The sequence below is a fragment of the Cavia porcellus genome, unplaced genomic scaffold (assembly GCF_034190915.1).
Source record: "Cavia porcellus strain 051 isolate PalLab524CR breed Dunkin Hartley unplaced genomic scaffold, mCavPor4.1 scaffold_12, whole genome shotgun sequence".
NCBI classification, from domain to species: domain Eukaryota; kingdom Metazoa; phylum Chordata; class Mammalia; order Rodentia; family Caviidae; genus Cavia; species Cavia porcellus.
In genome coordinates this window covers 57,859,197-57,880,752 of record NW_026947495.1, presented here as the reverse complement: position 1 = coordinate 57,880,752, position 21,556 = coordinate 57,859,197, and the positions used below count along the sequence as shown (strand labels likewise).

At 42.6% G+C, this 21,556-nt stretch overlaps 1 protein-coding gene across 2 annotated transcripts in view; it reads right to left on the bottom strand.

Moving 5' to 3' along the window:
* Klhl23 (kelch like family member 23) overlaps positions 1-18,112 on the bottom strand; it is a 43,198-nt gene extending 25,086 nt beyond the window's left edge. Inside the window, exons 1-4 of one of the 2 annotated variants that reach the window (XM_063259237.1) lie at positions 17,978-18,112; positions 15,922-17,136; positions 12,800-12,952; positions 34-2,349 (exon numbers count right to left, since the gene is read on the bottom strand). In XM_063259237.1, the coding sequence (XP_063115307.1) occupies positions 2,039-2,349; positions 12,800-12,952; positions 15,922-17,134 (1,677 nt within the window). In that variant the 5' untranslated portion in view covers positions 17,135-17,136; positions 17,978-18,112 and the 3' untranslated portion in view covers positions 34-2,038. Of the gene's footprint in view, positions 1-33; positions 2,350-12,799; positions 12,953-15,921; positions 17,137-17,977 lie in introns of those variants that run through there. The other variant, XM_063259238.1, reaches the window with a different exon arrangement.
* Positions 18,113-21,556: the final 3,444 nt, after the last annotated feature.

Sequence of the window (21,556 nt, the reverse complement as noted above, 5' to 3'; positions counted from 1 at the left end):
CCAAACTGGCCCAAATTCAAGTAGTCATAACAATGAACACAAATGATTTGTTTTTATTGAAAATACAAATAATGAAAAAAAAAAATAAATTAAAAATCATTCTATATCCCCAAACTAATACAAGTTTATTTTGCATATTACCTCCCACATGCACAGACTTTATAGTTGCATTCTTGGTGTGCATACAGTTTTGCACTATGCTTGCTTTAGTTTCCATATCAAAGACATGTCCATTTTTCTACACAGACCTCCAAATAATTATTTCCATGCTAGTGTATTCCATATGTTCATTAGCTTCCTCTCTTCAACATGTCAACGTTTTCCAATTTTTTTACTATTATAAAAATATAGACAGAAACATCTTCATGCATTTATTTTTATGGGGTATTGTTCTTTAGTTTAAAAACATGAGTGGAATTTACGGGGCAAAGGATATGATCATTTTTATGACTCTTGCTATATAGTACCATATGTTCTCCAAAGGAGTTTATCTATTTAAAATGCAATCTGAAATGTATGTGTTAAAAACAGTGTCTTCCTAAAAGTTTTCAAGACAGAAGTAGTTCTATTTTATTTATTTGTTTTTGAGAGTCTCTCTGCATAGTTCAGGGTGGCCTTGAGCTCACTTTGTAGCCCAGGTCGGTTTCAAACTCGAAATGATACTCCTGCCTCAGCCTCCTGGGTGCTGGGATTACAGGTGTGTGCTACCACCATGTTCAGCACCCAGGAGTAGTTTTAAACTTCAGTATTTAAAGTGAAAAGTAATTACTGTCTCTTCAAAAAGAGAAAATAAGGTGTGAACAGCCGGCCTCACAGGCATCGAAGAGGACAGCTGCAGAAAGGGCAGCAGTGCTTAGGTCTTGTCTCCAGCTAGGGCCCCCATGGGAAGTGAGTCTGGAAGCGCAAGGGGAAGGTGACAGGGTGTTTGCAGCCCAAGGGCCCCGACACCCAGGACTCCTCTGGCTGCAAGGGTCGAGAGACCTGTACTGTACTAAGGCACCTACGACCCCTAGTGACAGTGTGTACGGGTCAGGAAGGTTTGTGACTCAAGTTCCAAACTCTAGTTAGTGGCAGAGCTGGGAAGTAAAGGTAAATTTCTTCTCATCAATGCATTTTCTATGATATCACACCTGTTCCACATGCTTTCTTGCTCACAAATTCAACTTTATCTGTAGACACACATCTGTATCTCAAGAAGATGATTCTCTGACATGCTTAATAAGAAGACACCTAAACTAGCAATTTACATCAAGGCTAAGAATTAAAAATAGCCCTTAGCATCAACAAGTATTTGACTATTTTCTCTGCGATTTTTCAGACTTGGTATTCTTTTAACTTTAGCTTATAAACTCTTAGAACAATCTTTTACACAGTATTTTGTATATATCTGACAGTCTGTAAGTAAAGAATACTAGCAATAAATTATATACATACACTATAATGGAAAAATACACTTAAAGTTTAAGTCCACATTCTAAATAATTTTAAATGGAAAAAAATTTAAGTGATCATTTTACAGAGGTAGAGAAGATTCCCTCCTTAAATTTCAAATTCCTGTTAGCTAAACAGAACCTGTGTACTATTACGTGAATGGCTCTGAAGAGACACCTCATTACATAAAACAACATTCCCAGTGTTGATGCTACCAGGAGGCAAAGATTCACTATGAATCTCCTTTTACCAAGTGCCAAATAGTCCATATTATCTTTGAAAAACAGACGTTATACGAGTTAACCCCGCTGATTCAAGTGTATAGATACACACAATTTTTCTTGATCATTAGTTACTGGGTGTAGGAGTCATGTAGCATTAGCAATTAAAATTGTGTGTGTGTGTGTGTGTGTGTGTGTGGTACCAACCTCACACTTGCCAGGCAGGCACTTATGCCACTGAGCTAAATCCCCAGCCCTGGTTAGCAATTAAAATCAAACCATTTCCTATCATGTGCCAGACCAAATAACGGGTAAGGACTCCAAACCTTGCATTCCTTTTACTATGCCCCCCAACAATGATTACTGTATCAGTTTTGTGGGTCCAATCAGACATTATACACACAAACACATCCGTGGGACCGCATGGCACTTGGAAGATTACCCACTATTTCCCACTTATTGAGGTCCGGGTCGTACTTCTCAATGCTCTGAAGATAGGTTCCCTTGGAGTAGGAGTACCCTCCAGTGACGTAGATGCACCCATTCATGATGACCGCCCCACACTCCATCCTCCTCTCCATCATGGGCGCTATCTCTCTCCATTCGTTTTGCTCCTGGTCATAGCACTCTGCGATTGTAGTTTGTCCCCCAACGAGATAGAGCTTATTTTCAAACGTCACTGAGCACAATCCATATTCTTTTTAAGAGAAAAAAAAAAAAAAAGAGCCACTTTGTTATTAGGGTAACAAAAACAAAAAGAGCTATCACAGTGTGTAATGTAATAATGTTTTACAATTTAGCACACACAAATACAAGAGCGGTGACATTCTGATACTGGCACTTAAAATCCAATCCCCACTACTGATTCAAATGATCTTTTCCCTGCTCCTTGGCCATTATCCCTCAGGCATTGTTTTTTGGTGTTGTTGTTTTTTCATTACTAGGAATTGAACCCCATGTGCTAGTATGCAACTGTTCTTACCACTAAGATACATTTCTGGCCCTTTTTAATTCTATTATGGGTTAGGGGCTTAGTAAGTTACTCAGTTTGGCCTTGAATCTGCAAGCCTCATGCCTCAGCTTCCAGTGTAGCTGGGATTACAGGCATGCTCCATCATGCCCAGCTCCTTCAGATTATTCTCAAACTGGTTCTGCAAGATGATGAGAAGGAACTCACTCCTCGGACATCACCCTTCTGAGAAATATCAACACAGCTGTTACTTAACATTTTAATCTGTACAAATTGGTAGCAGGAAAGTCCTCCTTACAGAAGGTGGCAGGTCCCTACAAGTCCCCAGGGACAGGAAACCTGCAATGCCTGCTGCCACAGGGGCCACGTAGGATGCAGGACGAGTGGCTGGTGGACGGCAATGTAAGAATGAGAATTTAGCTCAGCGGCATAAGCGCCTGCTGCAAGTGCAGGGTTGTAGGTTTGATTCCCGGTACCAAAAAAAAAAAAGAATGAGAAAAGCAGACAGCCAGATTCCTCGGACACCACAGCCACTATGCTCAGACACTGTGAGAGGTGGCCTCAGGCTATGTAGGATGGGGTGGTGCTGGCCTGGGGCTTAGAGTGTGCCTTGGGGGACTATCTCCCAGGCTGTGTGTGTGTGGACACTTGCGCCGCCCCGTGCGTGTGTACACACACACACACACACACCCACACCCACACACACACTTGGTACCATGGGAGGCTGAGACTGGAAGAGTGTCACAGGTTTGAGGCCAGCCTGGGCTTAGGGCGAGTCCAAGCCAGCCTGAACTATACAGCGAGACCCTGTCTCAAAAAAGCAACTAAAAAAGCAATTGAACGCCTGCCTTTCCTTAGCACTGAGCTCTATCCCCAGCCTTGCTATTTTTTACATTCTGAGACACAGCCTCACTAAGTTGCTAAAGTGCCCAGCCTGGGCTTGAACTTGCCACTGATCCTCCTGTCTCAGCCACCTTGGGTGCTGGTTGATAGGTATGCAGCACCATCCCAGCTTCCGGGCTCGTTCAGTGTTTCTCATCTCATGTATCTTCTCAGCCTGCTCCCACTAGAGTATTTCACAACCGGAATTCTTCTCTCTCCCTCCTTCCTTCCCTCCCAGGACTCTGATGAGCATGAGTCCAGTTAGGCAGGGCCAAGGTGCAGGCAGGCTCACTCTCTGGTCACTCTGAGTGACTTTGAACACTGCACCTCAAGCATCTTACATGTTCACTTCGTCTCAGTGTCTCTCCCAGGCCTCCTCTTTTACCATCACTCCAAGTAAGAGTTATTCTCTGGGAATTATCAGTCGTAAAATTACACTCAAATGCACCTACTTATAGTCTTGCAGGAAGCAGGGATCTGTCGCAGTGCTCAGTATTGCCAACAAAGCTTCACTTGCCAAAGCACTGCTGTTCTTCTGCCTCAGTGGTGCTTTTCCTGGCATGGCTGTCTCTGCCTTCGGATCTTATCTCCCTCAGAGGGCTTCCCTGGCCATCCACCCTGTGGTAGCCAGCCAGGCGTCTGCACACACCTGTATTTTCACTCTGTCCCTAGCACCACGTGTCATCTGGCTTATTAGCTCTCTTCTCGCAGTGCAGGAGCGTGTCCTGACCACCACCCAACCCAAGCTGCAGACTAGAAGTGTGTGGCACTCTGAACAGACTCGATACATATCCTGGGTCCACTACTAGGTGAAAGAAAAGCTTCTAGGCTGGAAAGAATGCATGGTCAGAAATGTAATTCTATTTTACTTTATTTATTTATTTTGGTACCAGGGATCAAACTCATGACCTCATGCTTGCCAGTCCAGCGCTTATACCACTGGGCTAAATCCCCGGCTACATAACTTTATTTTATTTTTTAAAGAAATGTGATTCCTTTTTTAAGAATGGAAGACAATGTCTGATCAGTAAAGTTCTTGCTATTTAAGTTTTGAAGACTAAAGTCTCAGAAGACAGGCAACTTTACTTTGATTCCACATAATGTTCTCGTTTCTTTTTTATGTTATTTTTATTAGTATATATTTGTAGTACATAATGATCACATTCCCCATGGGGAGTTGGTACATGTGCATAACACATCTCAATTCTTTTTTCATTCTCTCCCCTCCCACATCCCTAGGTCCCCTTTTGGCTCCCAGGTTGCTTTTTTCTATCTTTTTTTTTTTCTTTTCTTTTTTTTGAGACAGGGTCTCACTATGTAGTTCAGGCTGGCTTAGAACCCACTATGTAGCCAGGTTGGCCTCAAACTCACAGAGCTTCTCCTGCTTCAGCCTCCTGAGTATTGAGTTCTCAGGTTTTTGTGGGAAACTTTTACCCAAGAAAATACTTCTCATATATCATGATCAAGTTGGATTCATCTCAGGGATTTAAAGATGCTTCAACACATGAAAATCAATAAACTTAATACACTGTATTAACAGAACAAAGGACAAAAACTATACGATCATCTCAATGGATGCAGAAAAAGCTTTTCACCCATTCAAGATAAAAACCCTACAGAAAACTGGAATAGATGATCTTTATCTCAATCTGATGAGAGCTGTCTCTGACAACTGAGCAACTAACATTATACTAAATGGACAAAACTGAAAGTTTTCACTCTAAAATCAGGAACAACACAAAGATGTCCACTGTCACCACTCTCACTCAATATAGTTTTTTAAACTTTAGCCAGAGTTTACTAGACAAATAAATAAATAAAAGGAATAACAATAGGAAAGGAAGAAGTTAAATTATCATTATTCATGGATTACATGATGTGCTGCATAAAAGACCCCTAAAAAGTCCGCTAAAAACTGCTAAATTTAATAAACAAATTCAGTAGTGTAGCTGGATTCAAAATCATAGCTCTCTTGTACATGAATAACAAACTCAATGAGAGAGAAATTAGGGAAGCAATACTTTTCACAATAGCATCCAAAAAAATGAAATACCTAGGAATCAATCCAATGAAAGATAAAAGATAAAAGACTTCTACATTGAAAATTACAGCACTTTGAAAAAGGAGATGGAAGAGATATCAGACAACGGAAAGACATAGCTCGCTCTTGGGTAGCAAGAAACAATATAGTGAAAATGGCCATACTTCCAAAACTATGATACAGATTTAACACAATTCCAATCAAAATTACAACAGCATATCTCACAGAATTAGAGAAAATAATCCTAAAATTCATTTGGAACCAGAAGAGACCTAGAAGAGCAAAGGCAGTTCTGGGCAACAAAGACAAGGCAAGAGGAATCACAATCTTTAACTTGAAATTATACCACAAAGCTACTGTGATAATATCAGTATGGCACTGGAATATAGACCTGAAGATCAACAGAACAGATTAGAAGATACAGCCACAACTACAAACACATCAAGAAATCAACCAAAAACAAACGCTGATGGGGTATTGGGGAAAAGAACCCTTCTCCACTCTTGGTAGGGGTGTAGACTGGTGTAACCACTGTGGAAATCAGTGTGGAGATTCTCAAAAAGTTAGGATTAGAGATACCATTTAACCCAGCTATCCCACTTCTGGACATTTTCCCAGAACTGAAAACATCATACCACAGTGATATATGTGCACCCATGTTTATAGCAGCACAACTTGTAATAGCCAGATCTTGGAAACAACCCAAATGCTCATCAATGTCAAGCACGGGAACAGTGCTAACTGCCACAGTGCCAAGAATTTATGCACAAATATGGGCCACAAATACACGGCAATCCGTGTTTAGTGTGACACAAGCGACAGGAACAAAATGATACAGGACTCAGAAGCAAATACCATATCCACTGAATTGAGTTAAACTTTCTCCTAAGCGCTTTCCTCATTGAAAGGACCTTTCCGGCTCATGTGTCTAACTTCCTTATTTTACTGGAAAGTAAGTCCAAGAGCCAAAGCCACTTACTCAAGGTTAGGCAGGCAAGTAAGTGGCAACCAGCACAGACCCCTGCCCACAGGTGCTTCTGCGCGGCCAGGCACTGCTCCTCCCCGTTCTTCACCCCTCTCCTTCCTCAGCTCATCCCTCGGCTCATCCTGGCTCCCAAGAGTGCCAAGGCCCGCTGCTTCTTGCTGCTCCCAGCCTGCAGGGCATCTTGCTCACTCCCACATCCCCCGCCCTCAGCCAAACAAGCAAGCCCAGCTCTCTACGTGCCGCTACATCCTTCCTCTTGGCTGGCTTCCCACTGACTGCTGAGCACCCTTCAGGTCACGCAGCCTGTTCTTCAACCTGCACTACACAAGGAGCTCATCATTTTCCTCCTCTCCCTGGGGGCTCCTTCAGCACTCTCCAACTTTGCAGGCCACTGGTCACAGGCTGTGAAGTCCTTTCTGTCCCCACCACTCTCCAGACTGTAGGCATTTCACACGGGGTTAATTTTAATAGTCTTAGATTTCCTGTCTTTCTCCTAAAAGAAACTCTTCTTGAAATGGGAGCTGAAGGAGCTTAGGATGTAGATCAGTGGTATAGTGCAAGGCTACCATGCAAAAGGTTCTTTCTATAAACACATACACACACAAACAAGAACTAATCATGCACCGTACTCTGGATCTGAAAACTTTGATGGTGTTTCATGATTAAAATTCTCTAACTGACCCCCCAAAATCCTCCAGGCTGCCCAGCTGAACTCTCTAACTGTCTCAGTCTACCCTCTTCTACTCCCTCATTCATGTCCACACCCAGAGAACAGGACACACCTGAAGTTCCCTTCTTGTCTTCCTGCATTGGACTCATCTCCTGTAGAAACACTCTTCCTCAAAAACCACCTTGGATAACTGTGCCCAATCTTTAAGGCCCACCTCACGTACACCCACCCAGGCTGCACTGTAACTCAGCCATGTTTCCTTTACTCAGACTCAGGCTCTCAGTATTCTTTTCTTTTCTTTTTAATTTTAAAGAGAAAAAAATAACAAAATTTCAGATCACAATAATTGGAGGGTAACAATGGTTAATATATTGCTTACTGTATGCAGTGTAGGCTGGCCTTGAACTCACTTTGTAGCCCAGGCTGGCCGCAAACTCACAGCAATCCTCCTGCCTCAGCCTCTCAAGTGCTGGGGTTACAAGTGTGCACCACCACACCCAATGTGTATTGTTATCTTTAAATTAGTTACTTACAGTACAAGATATCTGCTTTAACTGTCCAAACAATATTAGCCCAATCTATTCTTTCCAATGAACTAAGAGAAATTAGTAGTACAACTATCTTAATGAATATTTAGATATACATTACATACACATATCTATTATTTCTCTCACACTAGGTAGACAATATGATGTTTACATATGTGAGTCTAATTTATTTCACTTAAGAGTATGATCTCTAGTTGAATCCATTTACCTACAAAGTCTCAAGTTTATCTTTCTTTATGGCTGAGTAGAACTCTATTGTATAAAAATACCACATTTTAAAAAAATTCATTTTATTTCAAAGAGAAAAAACAAAAACCAAAATTTTGGAAACAACAATTGGGACAACAATGGTACAAACATTGTGCATTGCCATCCCCAAATCTGTCACCCAGAGCATAAGATGTCTGCATTCAATTGTCTAAACACTATCAGCAAAATATTTCTCTTTGATGTACTCAGAGAAATTGGGAGTATAACTATCTTATACTGTATATGTGTGTGTGTGTATGTGTATGTGTGTGTGTATGTATGTATGTATGTATGTAGTTTCTTTCAGCTTCTCACACTAGTGAGACAATACGATGTTTACACATGCAAGTATGATTTATTTCACTTCTATGTATGGTCTCATAGGTGCATCCATTTACCTATAAAAATTTGAAGTTTGTCCTTCTTTATGACTGAGTAGTATTCCATTGTATAAAACATCTTTTTTAATCCATTGCTCAGTTAATGGGCATTTAGGCTGTTTCCAAGATTTAGCTATTACAAATTGTGCTGCTATAAACACAGATTCACATATATTGCTGTGGTATGGTGTTTTTAATTCTTCTGGAAAGATCCCCAGAAGAGGAACAGCTGGATTGAATGGAACCTCTAATCCTAGTTTTTTGAGGAATCCCCACACTGATTTCCACAGTGGCTGCACCCGTGTATACTCCCACCGGCAGTGGAGAAAGGTTCCCTTTTCCCCACAGCCCAGCATTTGCTATTGGTTGATTTCTTGATAATAAGTTCTCAGTATTCTCAATCACCACAGCACTCATTTATACAGAACTTAAAGTAGGGGCTGGGGATTTAGCTCAGTGGCACAAGCGCCTACCTGGCAAGTGCAAGGATACCTCAGTACCAAAAAAAAAAACCAAAAGAACTTAGCTAAATATTGTCATCTATTCCTATAAAGTATGTGTATTTGCTACTAGATTCTAGTTCCTATGGCAGCAAAGACTAGGACTTAATTATCTTTGTGTCTTTACATAATTATTAGAGGATCACTTTTCCCAAAGAAGGGTCTTAATAATTGCTATCTTGAATTTAATGAACTTAGTTTCATTAGACAAAGCTCTTCAATTATACAAAGCTACCCTATTAAAGGGGCTAAGATAAAATACAGTATTTGTCTTACCCTTTAGGAAAATAATAGTAGTCATTTCTTCCCAGTCTAAGCCATGTAACTGTATGATGCAGACCTGGATCTGATGACTGATCTACCTTAATTCTTCAGGAGGCATCTGGGAGGTGTGTAAGGGTATGCGTTGCTGTAACTCAGTGGATGCACATGCAAATGACTTCAAGAGCTTAAGGAGACAACCGCCAGGCTGACAGAAGCAAGTCAAGAGTGACATTGCCAGGGGCTGGGGATTTAGCTCAGTGGCATAAGCGCCTGCCCTGCAAGCAGACAGTCGTGAGTTCGATCCCTGGTACCGATGAAAAGGAAAAAGACAAAAAAAAAAAAAAAAAAAAAAAAAAGAGTGACACTGCCGCCCTCCTCCCTCCGCGATGTGGCAGCACTGGATGGGTGGGGTGCACTGGAGGAAAGGAGCCCTGACGGAACAGCTACGAGGGGCTCCAGCGACTGCCCCCGGGAAGGACACTGCCTGGTTGCCGGACCTTCCAACTTCTCTAAAAGCAAGAAACCATGAGTTTCATGTGAAATCCTCAATTGTAAATTTCAGTAGCAAGTCAGTTCGAAAATATTTTAAGTACTGCGAAAGTCAAATAGAATACATCATGCATGGTGCTAATTTAATGTTTTTCACCTCTGACCAGGAAAAAGTTCAACGTAAACCAAAACTTTACATGTGGAATTGTATTTCTTATTGATTTAGACTGTAATTTTTGGGATTAATTTTCAATTTTCCTTGGTTTTTAATATAAGGCTTAAGTTACAGTGCTTTTAGACTCTTTTTCATGTAGCTAATAAGCTGTATATGCTATGAAACACTTAATTTTAAAGACCTCCTCTATGAAGTTATATTAAATTTATACTATATCTCCTGGTAATTTGTTAATCTGACTTTTCTATATATTGGATTTTATTAGAAAGATAGGTCTAAACACAAAATAGGGAGAGTAATTATCTAATTCATAAGGTTGACACGAGGGTCAAATGAGGTAACAGCAAAATTAAGAGCACGAGCTGGGCGTAGTGGCTCACGTCTGTAATCCCAGGACTCGGGAGGCTGAGGCAGGAGGATCACTGTGAGTTCGACACCAGCCTGGGCTACAAAGTGAGCTCAAGGTCAGCCTGAACTGCATAGTGAGACCCTGTCTCAAAAAGACCAAAAAAAAAAAAAAAAAAAAAACACACACAAAGTTAAGAGCACGGGCTCCAAGCCAGACTGTCTGGGGTTGAACCTCACCTCTTAATGAGCACTAGCTGGCTGGCCATGGGAAATTTACTGCATTTAATGTCTCTGCTCTCAGTGGATGGGAAAAGAGCTAACAGTACCTACCTAGCTTACAGGATTATTAAAAAGTTTAGATAGTGCTGTGGTTGAATACGAGTCATCTCATCCAAAGGACCACCTGCAAAGACTTGGTCCCCAGCATGGTGGTACTGGAAGATGCTGTGGACCTTCAAGGGGTGAGTCTTCTTGGATGTCCTTAGGTCACCACGAGCAGGTCCTAGAAACCAGTTCTCTGTCCCTCTCCTCGCTTCTGGGCTTGTGAAGTGAGCACCTTCTCTGACAAATGCTTCTACCTTGCTTCCTACTCCCCTCATTAGAGACTTGAATAAGTGTGGGCCTCCAATCTTGAATATGAGCCTCCAAACTGTAAGCTAAACAAACCTTTTCTCTTTATAATTTAGTTGCCATACGTACTCTATCATAGTAACACGAAGCAGACAAATACAAAGAGATTCATATCTGTATAATTACTGGAAAAGTAGTACCTGGCACAAACTAAGTAAAGTAGCTGCAACTCAGTATGACGTATTATCATTACTTTCCATTAGAAGTGCATTGGTCACAACAGAGTGGTGGGGAGTCTAGAATGAGCTGAATGATTAAGAGACTGAAGTCTGCCCAGTCTATGGTGTCTTCAGTGTCAGGCCATCTGCAGGCCAACTTTCTTATTATGCAAAGCCTGTGGCATACGGAGATGCAGCACCCAATTCAGGTGTGCTGCACATAAACTGAAAGATGAGACATATAATGGATGAAGCACAGATCAAAAGCGGGAACGCCTCAGGAGAGGCGGATTGCTTAGTGTTTGGAGCACAGTGTGGAATCAGATTGCCAGAATGTGGCTCCTGGAGCACCACTTTCAAATTGTATGACGTTGGGAAAGTTACTTGTACTTTCTAGGATTTTATTTCCAAATATGCTAAATCTTGGAAGCAGCATATAAGTTCATCAACAGGTGAATATGAAGAAAGAAAATATGATATTTATAAAATATGACGATGGAGTACTACTCTGCCATAAAGGATAAACTGAGGCATTTGTAGGAAAATGGATGCACCTTGAGATTATAAGGTGACATAAACCAGACACACAAGTTTAAATATAGCATGATTCCTTTTATATGAGAAACTCAAATTATAAATAAAGAGCAAAATAAAAGATGATAGGAAGTTGGAAGACAGATTTTCTCAAATGAAGAGATCAAGAGATAGAGAAAAAGGGATGAAAAAAGGAATGTAAACATAATGTGCTATAAACATGTACAAGTTTTTAAAAAAGTATGCACCCATAGAATAGCAGTGAGAATTTGGCTAATGCTACATGCAAAATGCTTAGCCAGTAAGTGATCTACAGTACGTGCTTAGTAAGGTTAGTTATTACTGTTAGTCTCAGACAGTTCAAGCTTGTGGGTGCTAACTGCCCTCTCCAGTAGCACACATAGAGGTCTGACATGCTATGGAAGATGATTCAAAGTAATTACAGTGATATGACAATATAATTTTTTTCTTGTGAAAGGAAGTTAAATATGTGACACAATTGTTAAAAGATTACAACTTCAGGGCTGGGGATTTAGTTCAGCAGCATAAGCACCTGCCTTGCAAGCAGGTGGTTCTGAGTTCGATCCCCAGTACCGATAAAAAGGAAAAAGAAAAAAGAAAAAGGTTAAAACTTCCTTTTTTTTCTGGTCCTGAGATTGAACCCAGGGCTTCATGCACGCTAAGTAGGTTCTCTTATCACTAAGCTCCAGCCCCACTCCCCAAATAGGCTAAAAATATACCCCTGAGTTCATCACAAAAAGAGACGTCACAGGAGAAGGCCCTTCATTCCCCATGCAGAACAGCAATGCCCCTTTAAGACTGTTAGGTGCCAACAACACAGGGCTCTGGTATCACAGCAATGAGTACTTCATGGTACTCGAAACCCACACAGAACAGGCTTCTGGACTCTGAACTTCAATCTGCAGGTACCCTCTGGACCATCTGACGCACTAGTGCCTTTTTAACTGTCTATAAAAACTTTGTTTTAAATATTGCATGTAGTAAATGAAAGAAAACACATAATAAAGGAACAGGAAACAAACAACAAAAAAGAACATAAGTGAAAAAATTTAAAAAGAACCTATCACTTTTAACCACACAGCCTTAGTATGTGTTATACATACACATTAGGGAAAATACCTGATTTAATCAGGAAAATACCTGATTTAATGATTATTAGATGGATATGTGGATATTCTGAGCTTTTAAATTATACCCATGTGTAGTCTACCACAAACCTAGTATTTTCCATTTCCACTCATTTTTAGCCATGTCTGATGCGGATAAACCGCTCGGGGCAGTATTTGGGGGAGTATCTGTTTACCTGGGTGTGGACTGGAGGTGATGAGGCTCCATTCATTGATATCCGAATTGTAGCTCTGGACCTTGTCATAGGTGCAGCTTCCTCTGTACCCACAGTGGCCGCCAATGACGTAGATAACTTCGTGTAAGACACAGGCAGTAGCATTTCCCACGCCTGTGTGTCAACAGAAATCAGACTGTTAGATTGAGTGTTTATCCTTTTTGCAGTGAATAACCAGCTAAGTTTATTAGGGGTTTTGTTACTACTGATGGTAGATGTGAGGCAATGTGCTAGGTGATATACAGGATAAAAAAAATGAAAAAGGAAGGTTCCATATGTTCTTTAAGACAGGGTGAGACACACAGAACAGGTATAGGCCAGAAGAAGTTCCATAAAAAGGAGGCAAAGGTTTACTGGGCAACGTCAAAAAGCCTGTTGACCAGAACAAGTGGCATTTATGGTCAAGAGTCCTGATGCCCAGCTAAAAATCTGGACTTAATTCAGCTGAGTTCTTAAAGAGAGCATGAAAGGAACGAAGAAAGGAAGATGGAAAGGAGTCAGGAAGATGTAGGTACTGTTGGCCTAAGTGGAGAGGGCCTGATTTAGAAGGGGTCTGGCTCTGGAGGGAAGGGTGCAGAGGTGAGAGGCAGGTCCAGCAGGCCTTGATGACTGAGTCCCAGACCAGTCAGCCAGTTCTGAGGTCCCGAGTGGGCCAACTGGGGGACACTTATGCCACAGAATTGTCAGGAGGAAGAGGAAACTGGTTCAATGAGAGAAGAAAAGAAAAGAAAGATGCTAAGGTTCAATTCAGTTGAAAATACTGAATTTAGTCTTTCAGCCAATTATTATTTAGCATTGCTATGTGCTCGATGTAGTTTAATTTCAGTTCATTTGCACTGCAAAATAAAAATGGGTTTAAAAGTACAGTAGCTATGATAAAAAAATCTTAGGGGTTCATAACCAAATTTTTATTTCTTCTCTGTATATCACATCCCTAAACCGAAAAAGGAAATGAAATTGGAATTTCACCCTGTACAAATTACTGGAGAAAGCTGCTAGTTCACCTCGTGACTACAAATAAAACAGAGATAAACGTTATCCTCTCTATAGAAAACTGAGTAACTAAAATTTTGGAATGTCTCCATCAGAAGTACTAGTCAAGGCTGCACAAAACTGGCAACCCAAACTTCCTTGGGTTAACTAGACATAATCAAGAATCAAAACCTCAAAAGTTAAAAAGAATTAATCTCTGAAATTTAGGCCCAGGTGGCAGGTGTGGGAGGTTTTGGGGACATACGGTGGCATCTCCCATTCTACTCAAAGGTAAGGCAAGCACACACATGGCTTCCTTTCTTTCTCACTGATAAAGCAGTGCAGCATTTTCTCTTCAGCAAGCCTCATTTCAAATGCAACTTTTTAAAATTCTGGTAGTCGTAACATCCATCCTCAGAGAAATACAGTCTGTACTACTGAACCCATTATCTCACCATTAAGAAACAAGCAGAAGCATACTCAGGCTGGCAATAGCTGCTAAAATAGTTGGACTTTTCTTGTTTTTTTGTAGGATAGGCGTCAGGACCATACTGGAAAGTTAAGTAGTGGGGAAGGTGAGGACAAAGCAAAAACCCAACCGATCAGCTGCAGTGGGCTTTAGGCTCAGTTCTCTCACCCTTCCAGCTACTGCCGTACCTATGGGCATGGGCAGGATCGGTTCTGATTTAACAGGAATAGTGTTCTTGCCCTCTTAAACTGATGGTTCTTCAGTACTGACATCCGTGACAATCGGTCTTTCCACCAGCATAAATTTACTTAATCCTCCCACGATCCTAAACTATGTACTGTTTCATTCTCATCATGCAGACTCCAAAGCCGGTGCAAGAAGAGACTGAGCAATTTTCCCAAGCTCCCCAGGAAGTAGAAAGTAGGGATTTGGACCTCGGCAGTGCAGCTGCCCCTGCAGTGTAGCTGCCTGATCACAAGACCACGTTGCCTCTCAAACTTCCTGCTGGTCGTCCGAAGATTGCACCAGTTCAGATTTCCAGACCAGGTCAAATTCCCACAGCCTCATCAGCATTAAAAAAAGAAACAGAAGGGCCTGGGAAGAAACATTTGGGACAAAATGACACAAGTTTGGTAACAACCTACCAGCTGTTTTTGGAACTCCCCAGCAACAGTGAATAAATGTAGTGAAATCAGATTCCAGTTCAGTTTTTTCTCAGTGGGAGAAAAGGAGAACAAGGCTAGTACATTACCAAGCACAGCAGAAAACAGAGTTTATCAGACAGACACTGAGACCCAGCAGTGTGCCTGGCTCTGTGGGCCACAAAAGAAAGGCTGTAGGATCTGCTCCTCTTCTTTATTCTGAGACAAGCCTGTTACCACATAGTGCAGAGATTTTTTTGTCTTCAGTTCTTGGGACAATTTACTTTTTTTATATCTTATAGGGACCAAACATTCCAAAGCTTTAATGAAGGACCTTTTGAAAGATGATCAGTATATTTTGAGAAGGAAAAAAAAGGTAAATATTAAAAAAAAAAAAAAAGCAGAACTGAAAAGGGTTTGAGTTCAAAAATAAATTGTTAAAAATAACTAAAACATAAATTAATAAAACTATGCAGGTCTGTTTCTTCATTTAGCCTTCGATTGAAGTATAAATTCTGAAGATTTAGGTGGGTGTGGTGGGCGCACACTTGTAATCCTAGGCCTCAGAAGGCTGAGGCAGGAGTCTTACCAAGAGTTCAAGGATAGCCTGGGCTACATAGTGAGTTCAAAACTAGCCTAAACTACATAGTGGGACAGACTCAAAAAAAAAATCTGAAGATTTGAAGCAAGATCCTCACTTAGAGAGAGGTATAATCAGAGTAAACAAAATGAATTAACCTGTTTTCTTACATTTCTGTTTCCTGATTTTTTTTTCTAGCCTGAGTAGTATACTTTAATTAAAAAATTCACAACAAGTTAAGGACTACGCTACTGTTTTTACCTGGAACATTCTGTTCAATCCTGTTTGTATAACCTACTATAGTTTTGGAGAGTATCCCAAAGTGATAAATCCTATTTAAAGTTACTTGCAAGAGAAATGAGACTGCTGGCCTAAACCTAGGCATCTAAAAAACACAGGATAAAACAAAACCCACACTTACCTTTGATCATATTTGCAATAGGAATCCATTTCTCTTTTAATGGATCATAGAACTCAGCCTCTTCTGCTGGAGCCCCTTTTCTGTAACCACCGAGTGCATAGACACAGCCACCCAAGCTGACCGCACAGTGGTAATACCTGGCATTGAGCATCGGCAAACCCTCTACCCACTCATCGCTTTCACTGTTATAGATCCACACTGTGTCAAGAGCTTCTATGTTATCCGTCCTATAGCCTCCAGTTACATAAATGTTGGGTCCTAAACATGCAACACCGTAGCTCTCTCTGGTGTAATCTGGTATTTCTGCTCCCTGAATCCAAACATTTGTCAAAGGATCCCATATGTGAACCTCTGATAAAGGATGCCAGTAATAGCCTCCAATGATATACATTGTGGCAGTGGACCGCTGGGAAATTTCTTTACGCATGGGATTCAAGGCATTGCATATTAGAGAGCGGATCTTGTTTTCTGTTAGTAAGCAGCTTCTTTGAAGGCCTAATGCGGTTTTTAAATACATTTGATCTATATCTATGTTGATATAGCTTAGTAGATTGTACAGGCATTCGATTCGATTTTCCACATCATGAGCAGTCCACTTAATAACTGGCTCTATGATAGCTTCTTCTTTCCAAACATTGAGATTCTTTCTGGACAAGATAAAGAGAAACTTCTCAAGGCTGATTTCCAGAAACTCTTCTTGCTGCCATACCTCTTTAAATCTCGAACATAGAATTCTTCGAGATTCCTTCTCTAGTTCTGGACACACATGAAATTCTGCAAAAGAGTGCATGCCAATGCAATTATCAATATCCAGGTGTCTCACCAAGAACTGCTCACACGCCTTCTTTACTGAAAGGAACTGTAGTAGATCTGCTGCTTCAAGTAGGCTTTGAACATTTCTTTTAGTTATTTCAATTTGAGAAGTATATGCATAATTCACAAGGCCTTCCAGAATATCATGATGGATGCCAGAGAGTTTTATTTTATTTTTAAATTTTTCTTTCATGTCGGCTGTGAACATTGCCTTGAAATAATTGCTACAAGCAGCTAAAACAGCTCTATGACAATGAAAGATTATGCCTGAAGGACACTGAAGGGTAATATCAGTAAACAATCCATCCAAATAAAATGTTCTGAATGCATCAAGAAAATCCACCGGATGTGCAGAATCCTTGAAAAGATAAATATAATCTTCTTGTCCTTTTAAAGCCATGGCTGTAATAAATATGAAATAATAAATGTCTTTTCAATTTTACACATTACTTCAATCAACTCTATATATTCCAATCACTTGAATCAGATTAGCATTGGGGATACTGTAAAGCTAGACCAAGTTCAGCATTCTAAGCAGCAAATGCAAAATGTGGTTGGGCTGTTTCACAATTCATACAGTGATCCATTTAAATTCAGGGTCGCTCAGGGGCGGAAATGAGCCCCCCACCCCCGGGTATTTCAGTTGCACATTTAAGCAGAAATATTGATCTGTGCTAGGCTGGCGGTCCCAAAGAAGATCTCATGCTTGACAAGCCAAGAGTCGGAGCGGCCACCACATTGGCCGCCGGACCTTGGACGCCTCAGCTCGGTCCCAAGTCAACCTTTTCCCCTAGCTCCTTCTCCCCTTCAAGTCACATCGGGATGCCACGAAAGGGATCGTCGAAATATAAGTGGAGGAAAAAAATCTCGGAAAAGGGAAACGCTGGGCCTCTGCTTCGGGAAGGGGAGACGCCGAGGCCGGCCGGCAGCCCGCGCCCCTCCCCGCGCCCGTCGCAGGGGCTTCGGCGCCCGCCTGGGCCCGGGCCACCTCCCGCCCGGAGGCCGCGCGCTCGGGCCTGCCGCGGCTCGGCTCCAGGGCGCCACACCGGCCGGCGTCCGCGCCGCGAGGAGCGCAGGTGTGGAGCGCGCGGCGGGCGGCCCCACGCGCTCGGCCCGGCCCGGAGCCCACGCGGCCTTTGTCTGCGCGGCGCCCAGGCTGCTGGGCTCGGAGGCGGCGCGGCCTCGCCCTCCCCGCGGCCCCGCACTGCCGCCCCCCGCCGGCCCGGGCCCGCGGCGCACCTACCTCCGGCGGCGGCTCGGGGACGCTGTGCGGCCCTGCTAGCGGCGAGCGGGGGCGGCGGCGCCGCGGGACCCTCTGACCATCTTTGGAAGCGCGCGGCGAGGCTGCCTGAGTGCGGCTCCAGCTCACAGCGGCTCCTATTTTGGTGCCCCGGCTGCTCCCCCGCCTCCGCCCGGACAGCCCCCCGCGCAGCCGGGGCGCGGGAACAACCCGCGCAGGTGGGGCGGCTTCCCGGGGCGACTCCGCGCCGCGCCCGCCCAATCCTGCCGGGGCGCCGGTCTCCCTGGACAGCCTCCCCTGGGCTAAAATCTGTGAGTCCTGAAAGACCACCTACGGCGCTGAAGAGGGAACGAGGGCCGGGGGCGCGCGGGAAGACTGGGACAGACTGCGGCCAAGCTGAAGGAGCCTGGGCTGTGAGGGGAACCCGGGGTAACCTGCAAGCCTGGAGGGACCTCGGGGCAGCCAGCGCCAAGGGGAGTCCGAGGACTGGGGTTCAGGTTCCTGGACTAGAGCACCAGTAGCTTCGAGGAGCAAGGGCCACCTGGTCTGATGACAGCCAGCTCCTTCACATGAAGATGCCCATGTGCCACACCAAAAAGTTCCATTTTCTTGTTCCAACAAAAGCTAGTTTCAAGTATCTACATTTATCCTTCAGTAGCAAGATTTTATTAAGTGCCTTCTGAGCGCCTTAGGGCTGGGAATTGGTTAAGCGTGGGAAGAAAGTTCATAGCTCTCTTGGAGCTTACAGTTCACCAGCTGCAGAGAGGAAGGTCAGGGTGGAGCCACTCCTAGGTCACAGTGTGTTTCTCAAGTCCCGGAGACAGAACCCTTCAACAGAGAACACCCGTACTCTACAGGACAGTGGAACTCTGAGCCCCCTAAGGTCCCAGCAAGTCCACCCATGGCCTGCAACGGTTGGACCAGGACAGTCAGGTTGAGGTCAATTACTGCCAGCTTCTTTGTTTTTACCCCTGCTTCCACCTCAGGACCAACAGAGAAAGCCGAATATGTCCTCCAAACCAATCACATCAAATACCCTTGCATCTACTAGTCGCCCCCAACTTTCCCAGGCCAACATCTTCCAATCAGAGGGTGCGTAGGGCTCTCCCCTTTCATCAAAGCTTTTCACTTCCCTGCCTGCCTTTGAGCCTCTGCCAAAAGCAAGAGGGTGATTGACTCTTGCTATAGGAAGTTCTGATTTAATAGCATTGTGCTCCTTTGAGCGGTTTAAATTGAATTCTACTTTATCAGACCGTCTTAATTTGAATTATATGGGACGCTGATTATGCAGAACCTTGTGATACCCTCTCCCTGACTTCTCTGGGCTGGGGACCTAAGAATCTACATTCTAATCAAGGATAGCACAGTTTATTTTCATGCATGATTGGAGAATGTGTGTTGGACCCAAACTGGAGAAAAATGAAAAGTTTTAACAGTTTAAAAATAGGAAAGAAAGCATGAGGTTTAGATTCAGGCCTAGGGTTCATCCCAGCCACTTGTCTAATGTGTAGCCTTGAATAATTCACTGAGCAGCTCTGATCCTGAGTTGTTTTTTTTTTTAATCTGTAAAACAGATGTTATTGGTACTTTTTCAACCTAACAGTTATTGAAGATAAAATGAGGACTCAGGACAGAGTATATAAATGTTAGTTATCACAGTTAAAAAAAATATACTTAATTCTTCATCATTACCTCACTTGGGGAATTAGTACCTCACTAGCACGTTATGAAATGTGCATAGCTATCTCTGGCAATAACCTAGGTAGCACTCTGGAGGAAAAGAACTACAAAAAGAAAAAAAAAAAGCTGCACAGTTAGTACATTTATTTGCTTATGTCACCCCAAATTGGGCTGGATTTTTTTCATAGCAGAGACAAATGAAGTATGTAACTCTTATTAAGGGAGAACTTTCAGGAATCCTTGAAATGTCTTTCTAGAGTCACCGCTGAGCTGAACAAGATTGAAAATTACAGAACTAAAAGGGGGGCCTTCCAGTTCCCTGCTGTCCCTCAGGCAGAGAATCCACCCCTGCTGTCTGAAGATGTGTTGTTCCCACCTCAGGAGAATCAGCACCTCCTGGAAACTCCTTAGCATGCAGAATCTCAGGTCTGACCATGTCCTACTAACCTCTTAGGGATTTCCAGGCAATTTTTGAGTGCTCTGATGCTTATAAAGGACAATACCAATCTACAAACTGGGCAGTTTTTTGAAAATGCCCAGATGATACTTCCTTTGAAACACATCGTACCGACAGCCATGTACAGCAACCTAACCAGGAGTTCCATTAAAAGTTCTCCTCAACCAGGCATGGAGGCTGAGGCAGGAGGATTGCCATGAGTTGGAGGCCAGCCTGGGTTACATAATTGAGTTCAAGGCCAGCCTGCACTACATAGCAAGACCCTATTTTTTTTTTAAATGTTCTACTCAAACTAAAGTTTATTCATCATTAAATTCTAGAGAAATATGAATTCTTAGCCATTGAAAATATTGCTATTGTCAGTGTTGCCCCTCACGGACAGAAGTGTGGCTGACTAAAGATGCAAGAGTCTCCCTTTTAGTCATTGAAGTGTGGGGGTGGCTGTGATTCACATTTATAAGTTCAACAAATTAATGACACTGTTAAGAAAACAGATGTGCTATCTGAGACTCCAGGCCTTAAAGAAATGAAAAGCCATCACAGAATGGGATGTAAATGACTCTTGGCAGGTACTTGGCATTGAACTGGCACCTTGTTGACCTGACATTTTACATTTCAAAGGACTTCTAGCTTCTAAAAATAACAATTCTGGTTTCTAATAAAATAATAATAAAACCATTACCTTATTGATACGTCTCCACTAAATACAGCTATGCCATGCATAAAATGTTTGACATGCATTTGTGATGTTATTGATAGGCACAGATGTCAGGTATAAATAGAAAATTTTATATACTGAGTTAAAAAGGCTGCTACTGGTAAAAAGTAAGAGGGAGTAATTTATAAGGTCACAAAGAGCCAGGTGAGTTGGCGCTGTTTAGTTCCAGTGTCACTCCAATGGACTGCTCTTAAAGAGAGCACCGCCCTAAACTGCAAAACACCCAACCAGCACAGGGGTACTTGGCTGCTCTAGAGCTGACGTTTCTGGATCAGACCTTCTGAGTAACAAGAAAGTGAACCTTCCAATGACAAGTAGTTTTGCACATACTTGTCCAAATCCTGGTCTTCAACAAACATTAAAGAAGATTTTTGCAATACCCAAGGTTACACATTCTGGGGCTCAGCGGAAGAGCATTTGGCTAGTATGTGAGGGGCTGTGGGCTTGATTCCCAAGGAGAAAGAGACAAAGAGAGACAGACAGACAGAGATATTGAGATTGTGCTCTAAGTGGAAAATGCCCCATTCATCCAACTGTTTTTTGGTTGTTTGTTGTGGTGCTGGGGACTGAACCCAGGGACTTGCTGCAAATTAGGCAAATGCTTTATCACTGAGCTGTATCCCCAGACCTTTTTTATTTTTGGAGACAGGGCTTTACTATACAGTTCTGGCTGGCCTTGAACTCACTTTGTAGCTCAACCTGCCTTGAACTCATAGTAATTTTCCTG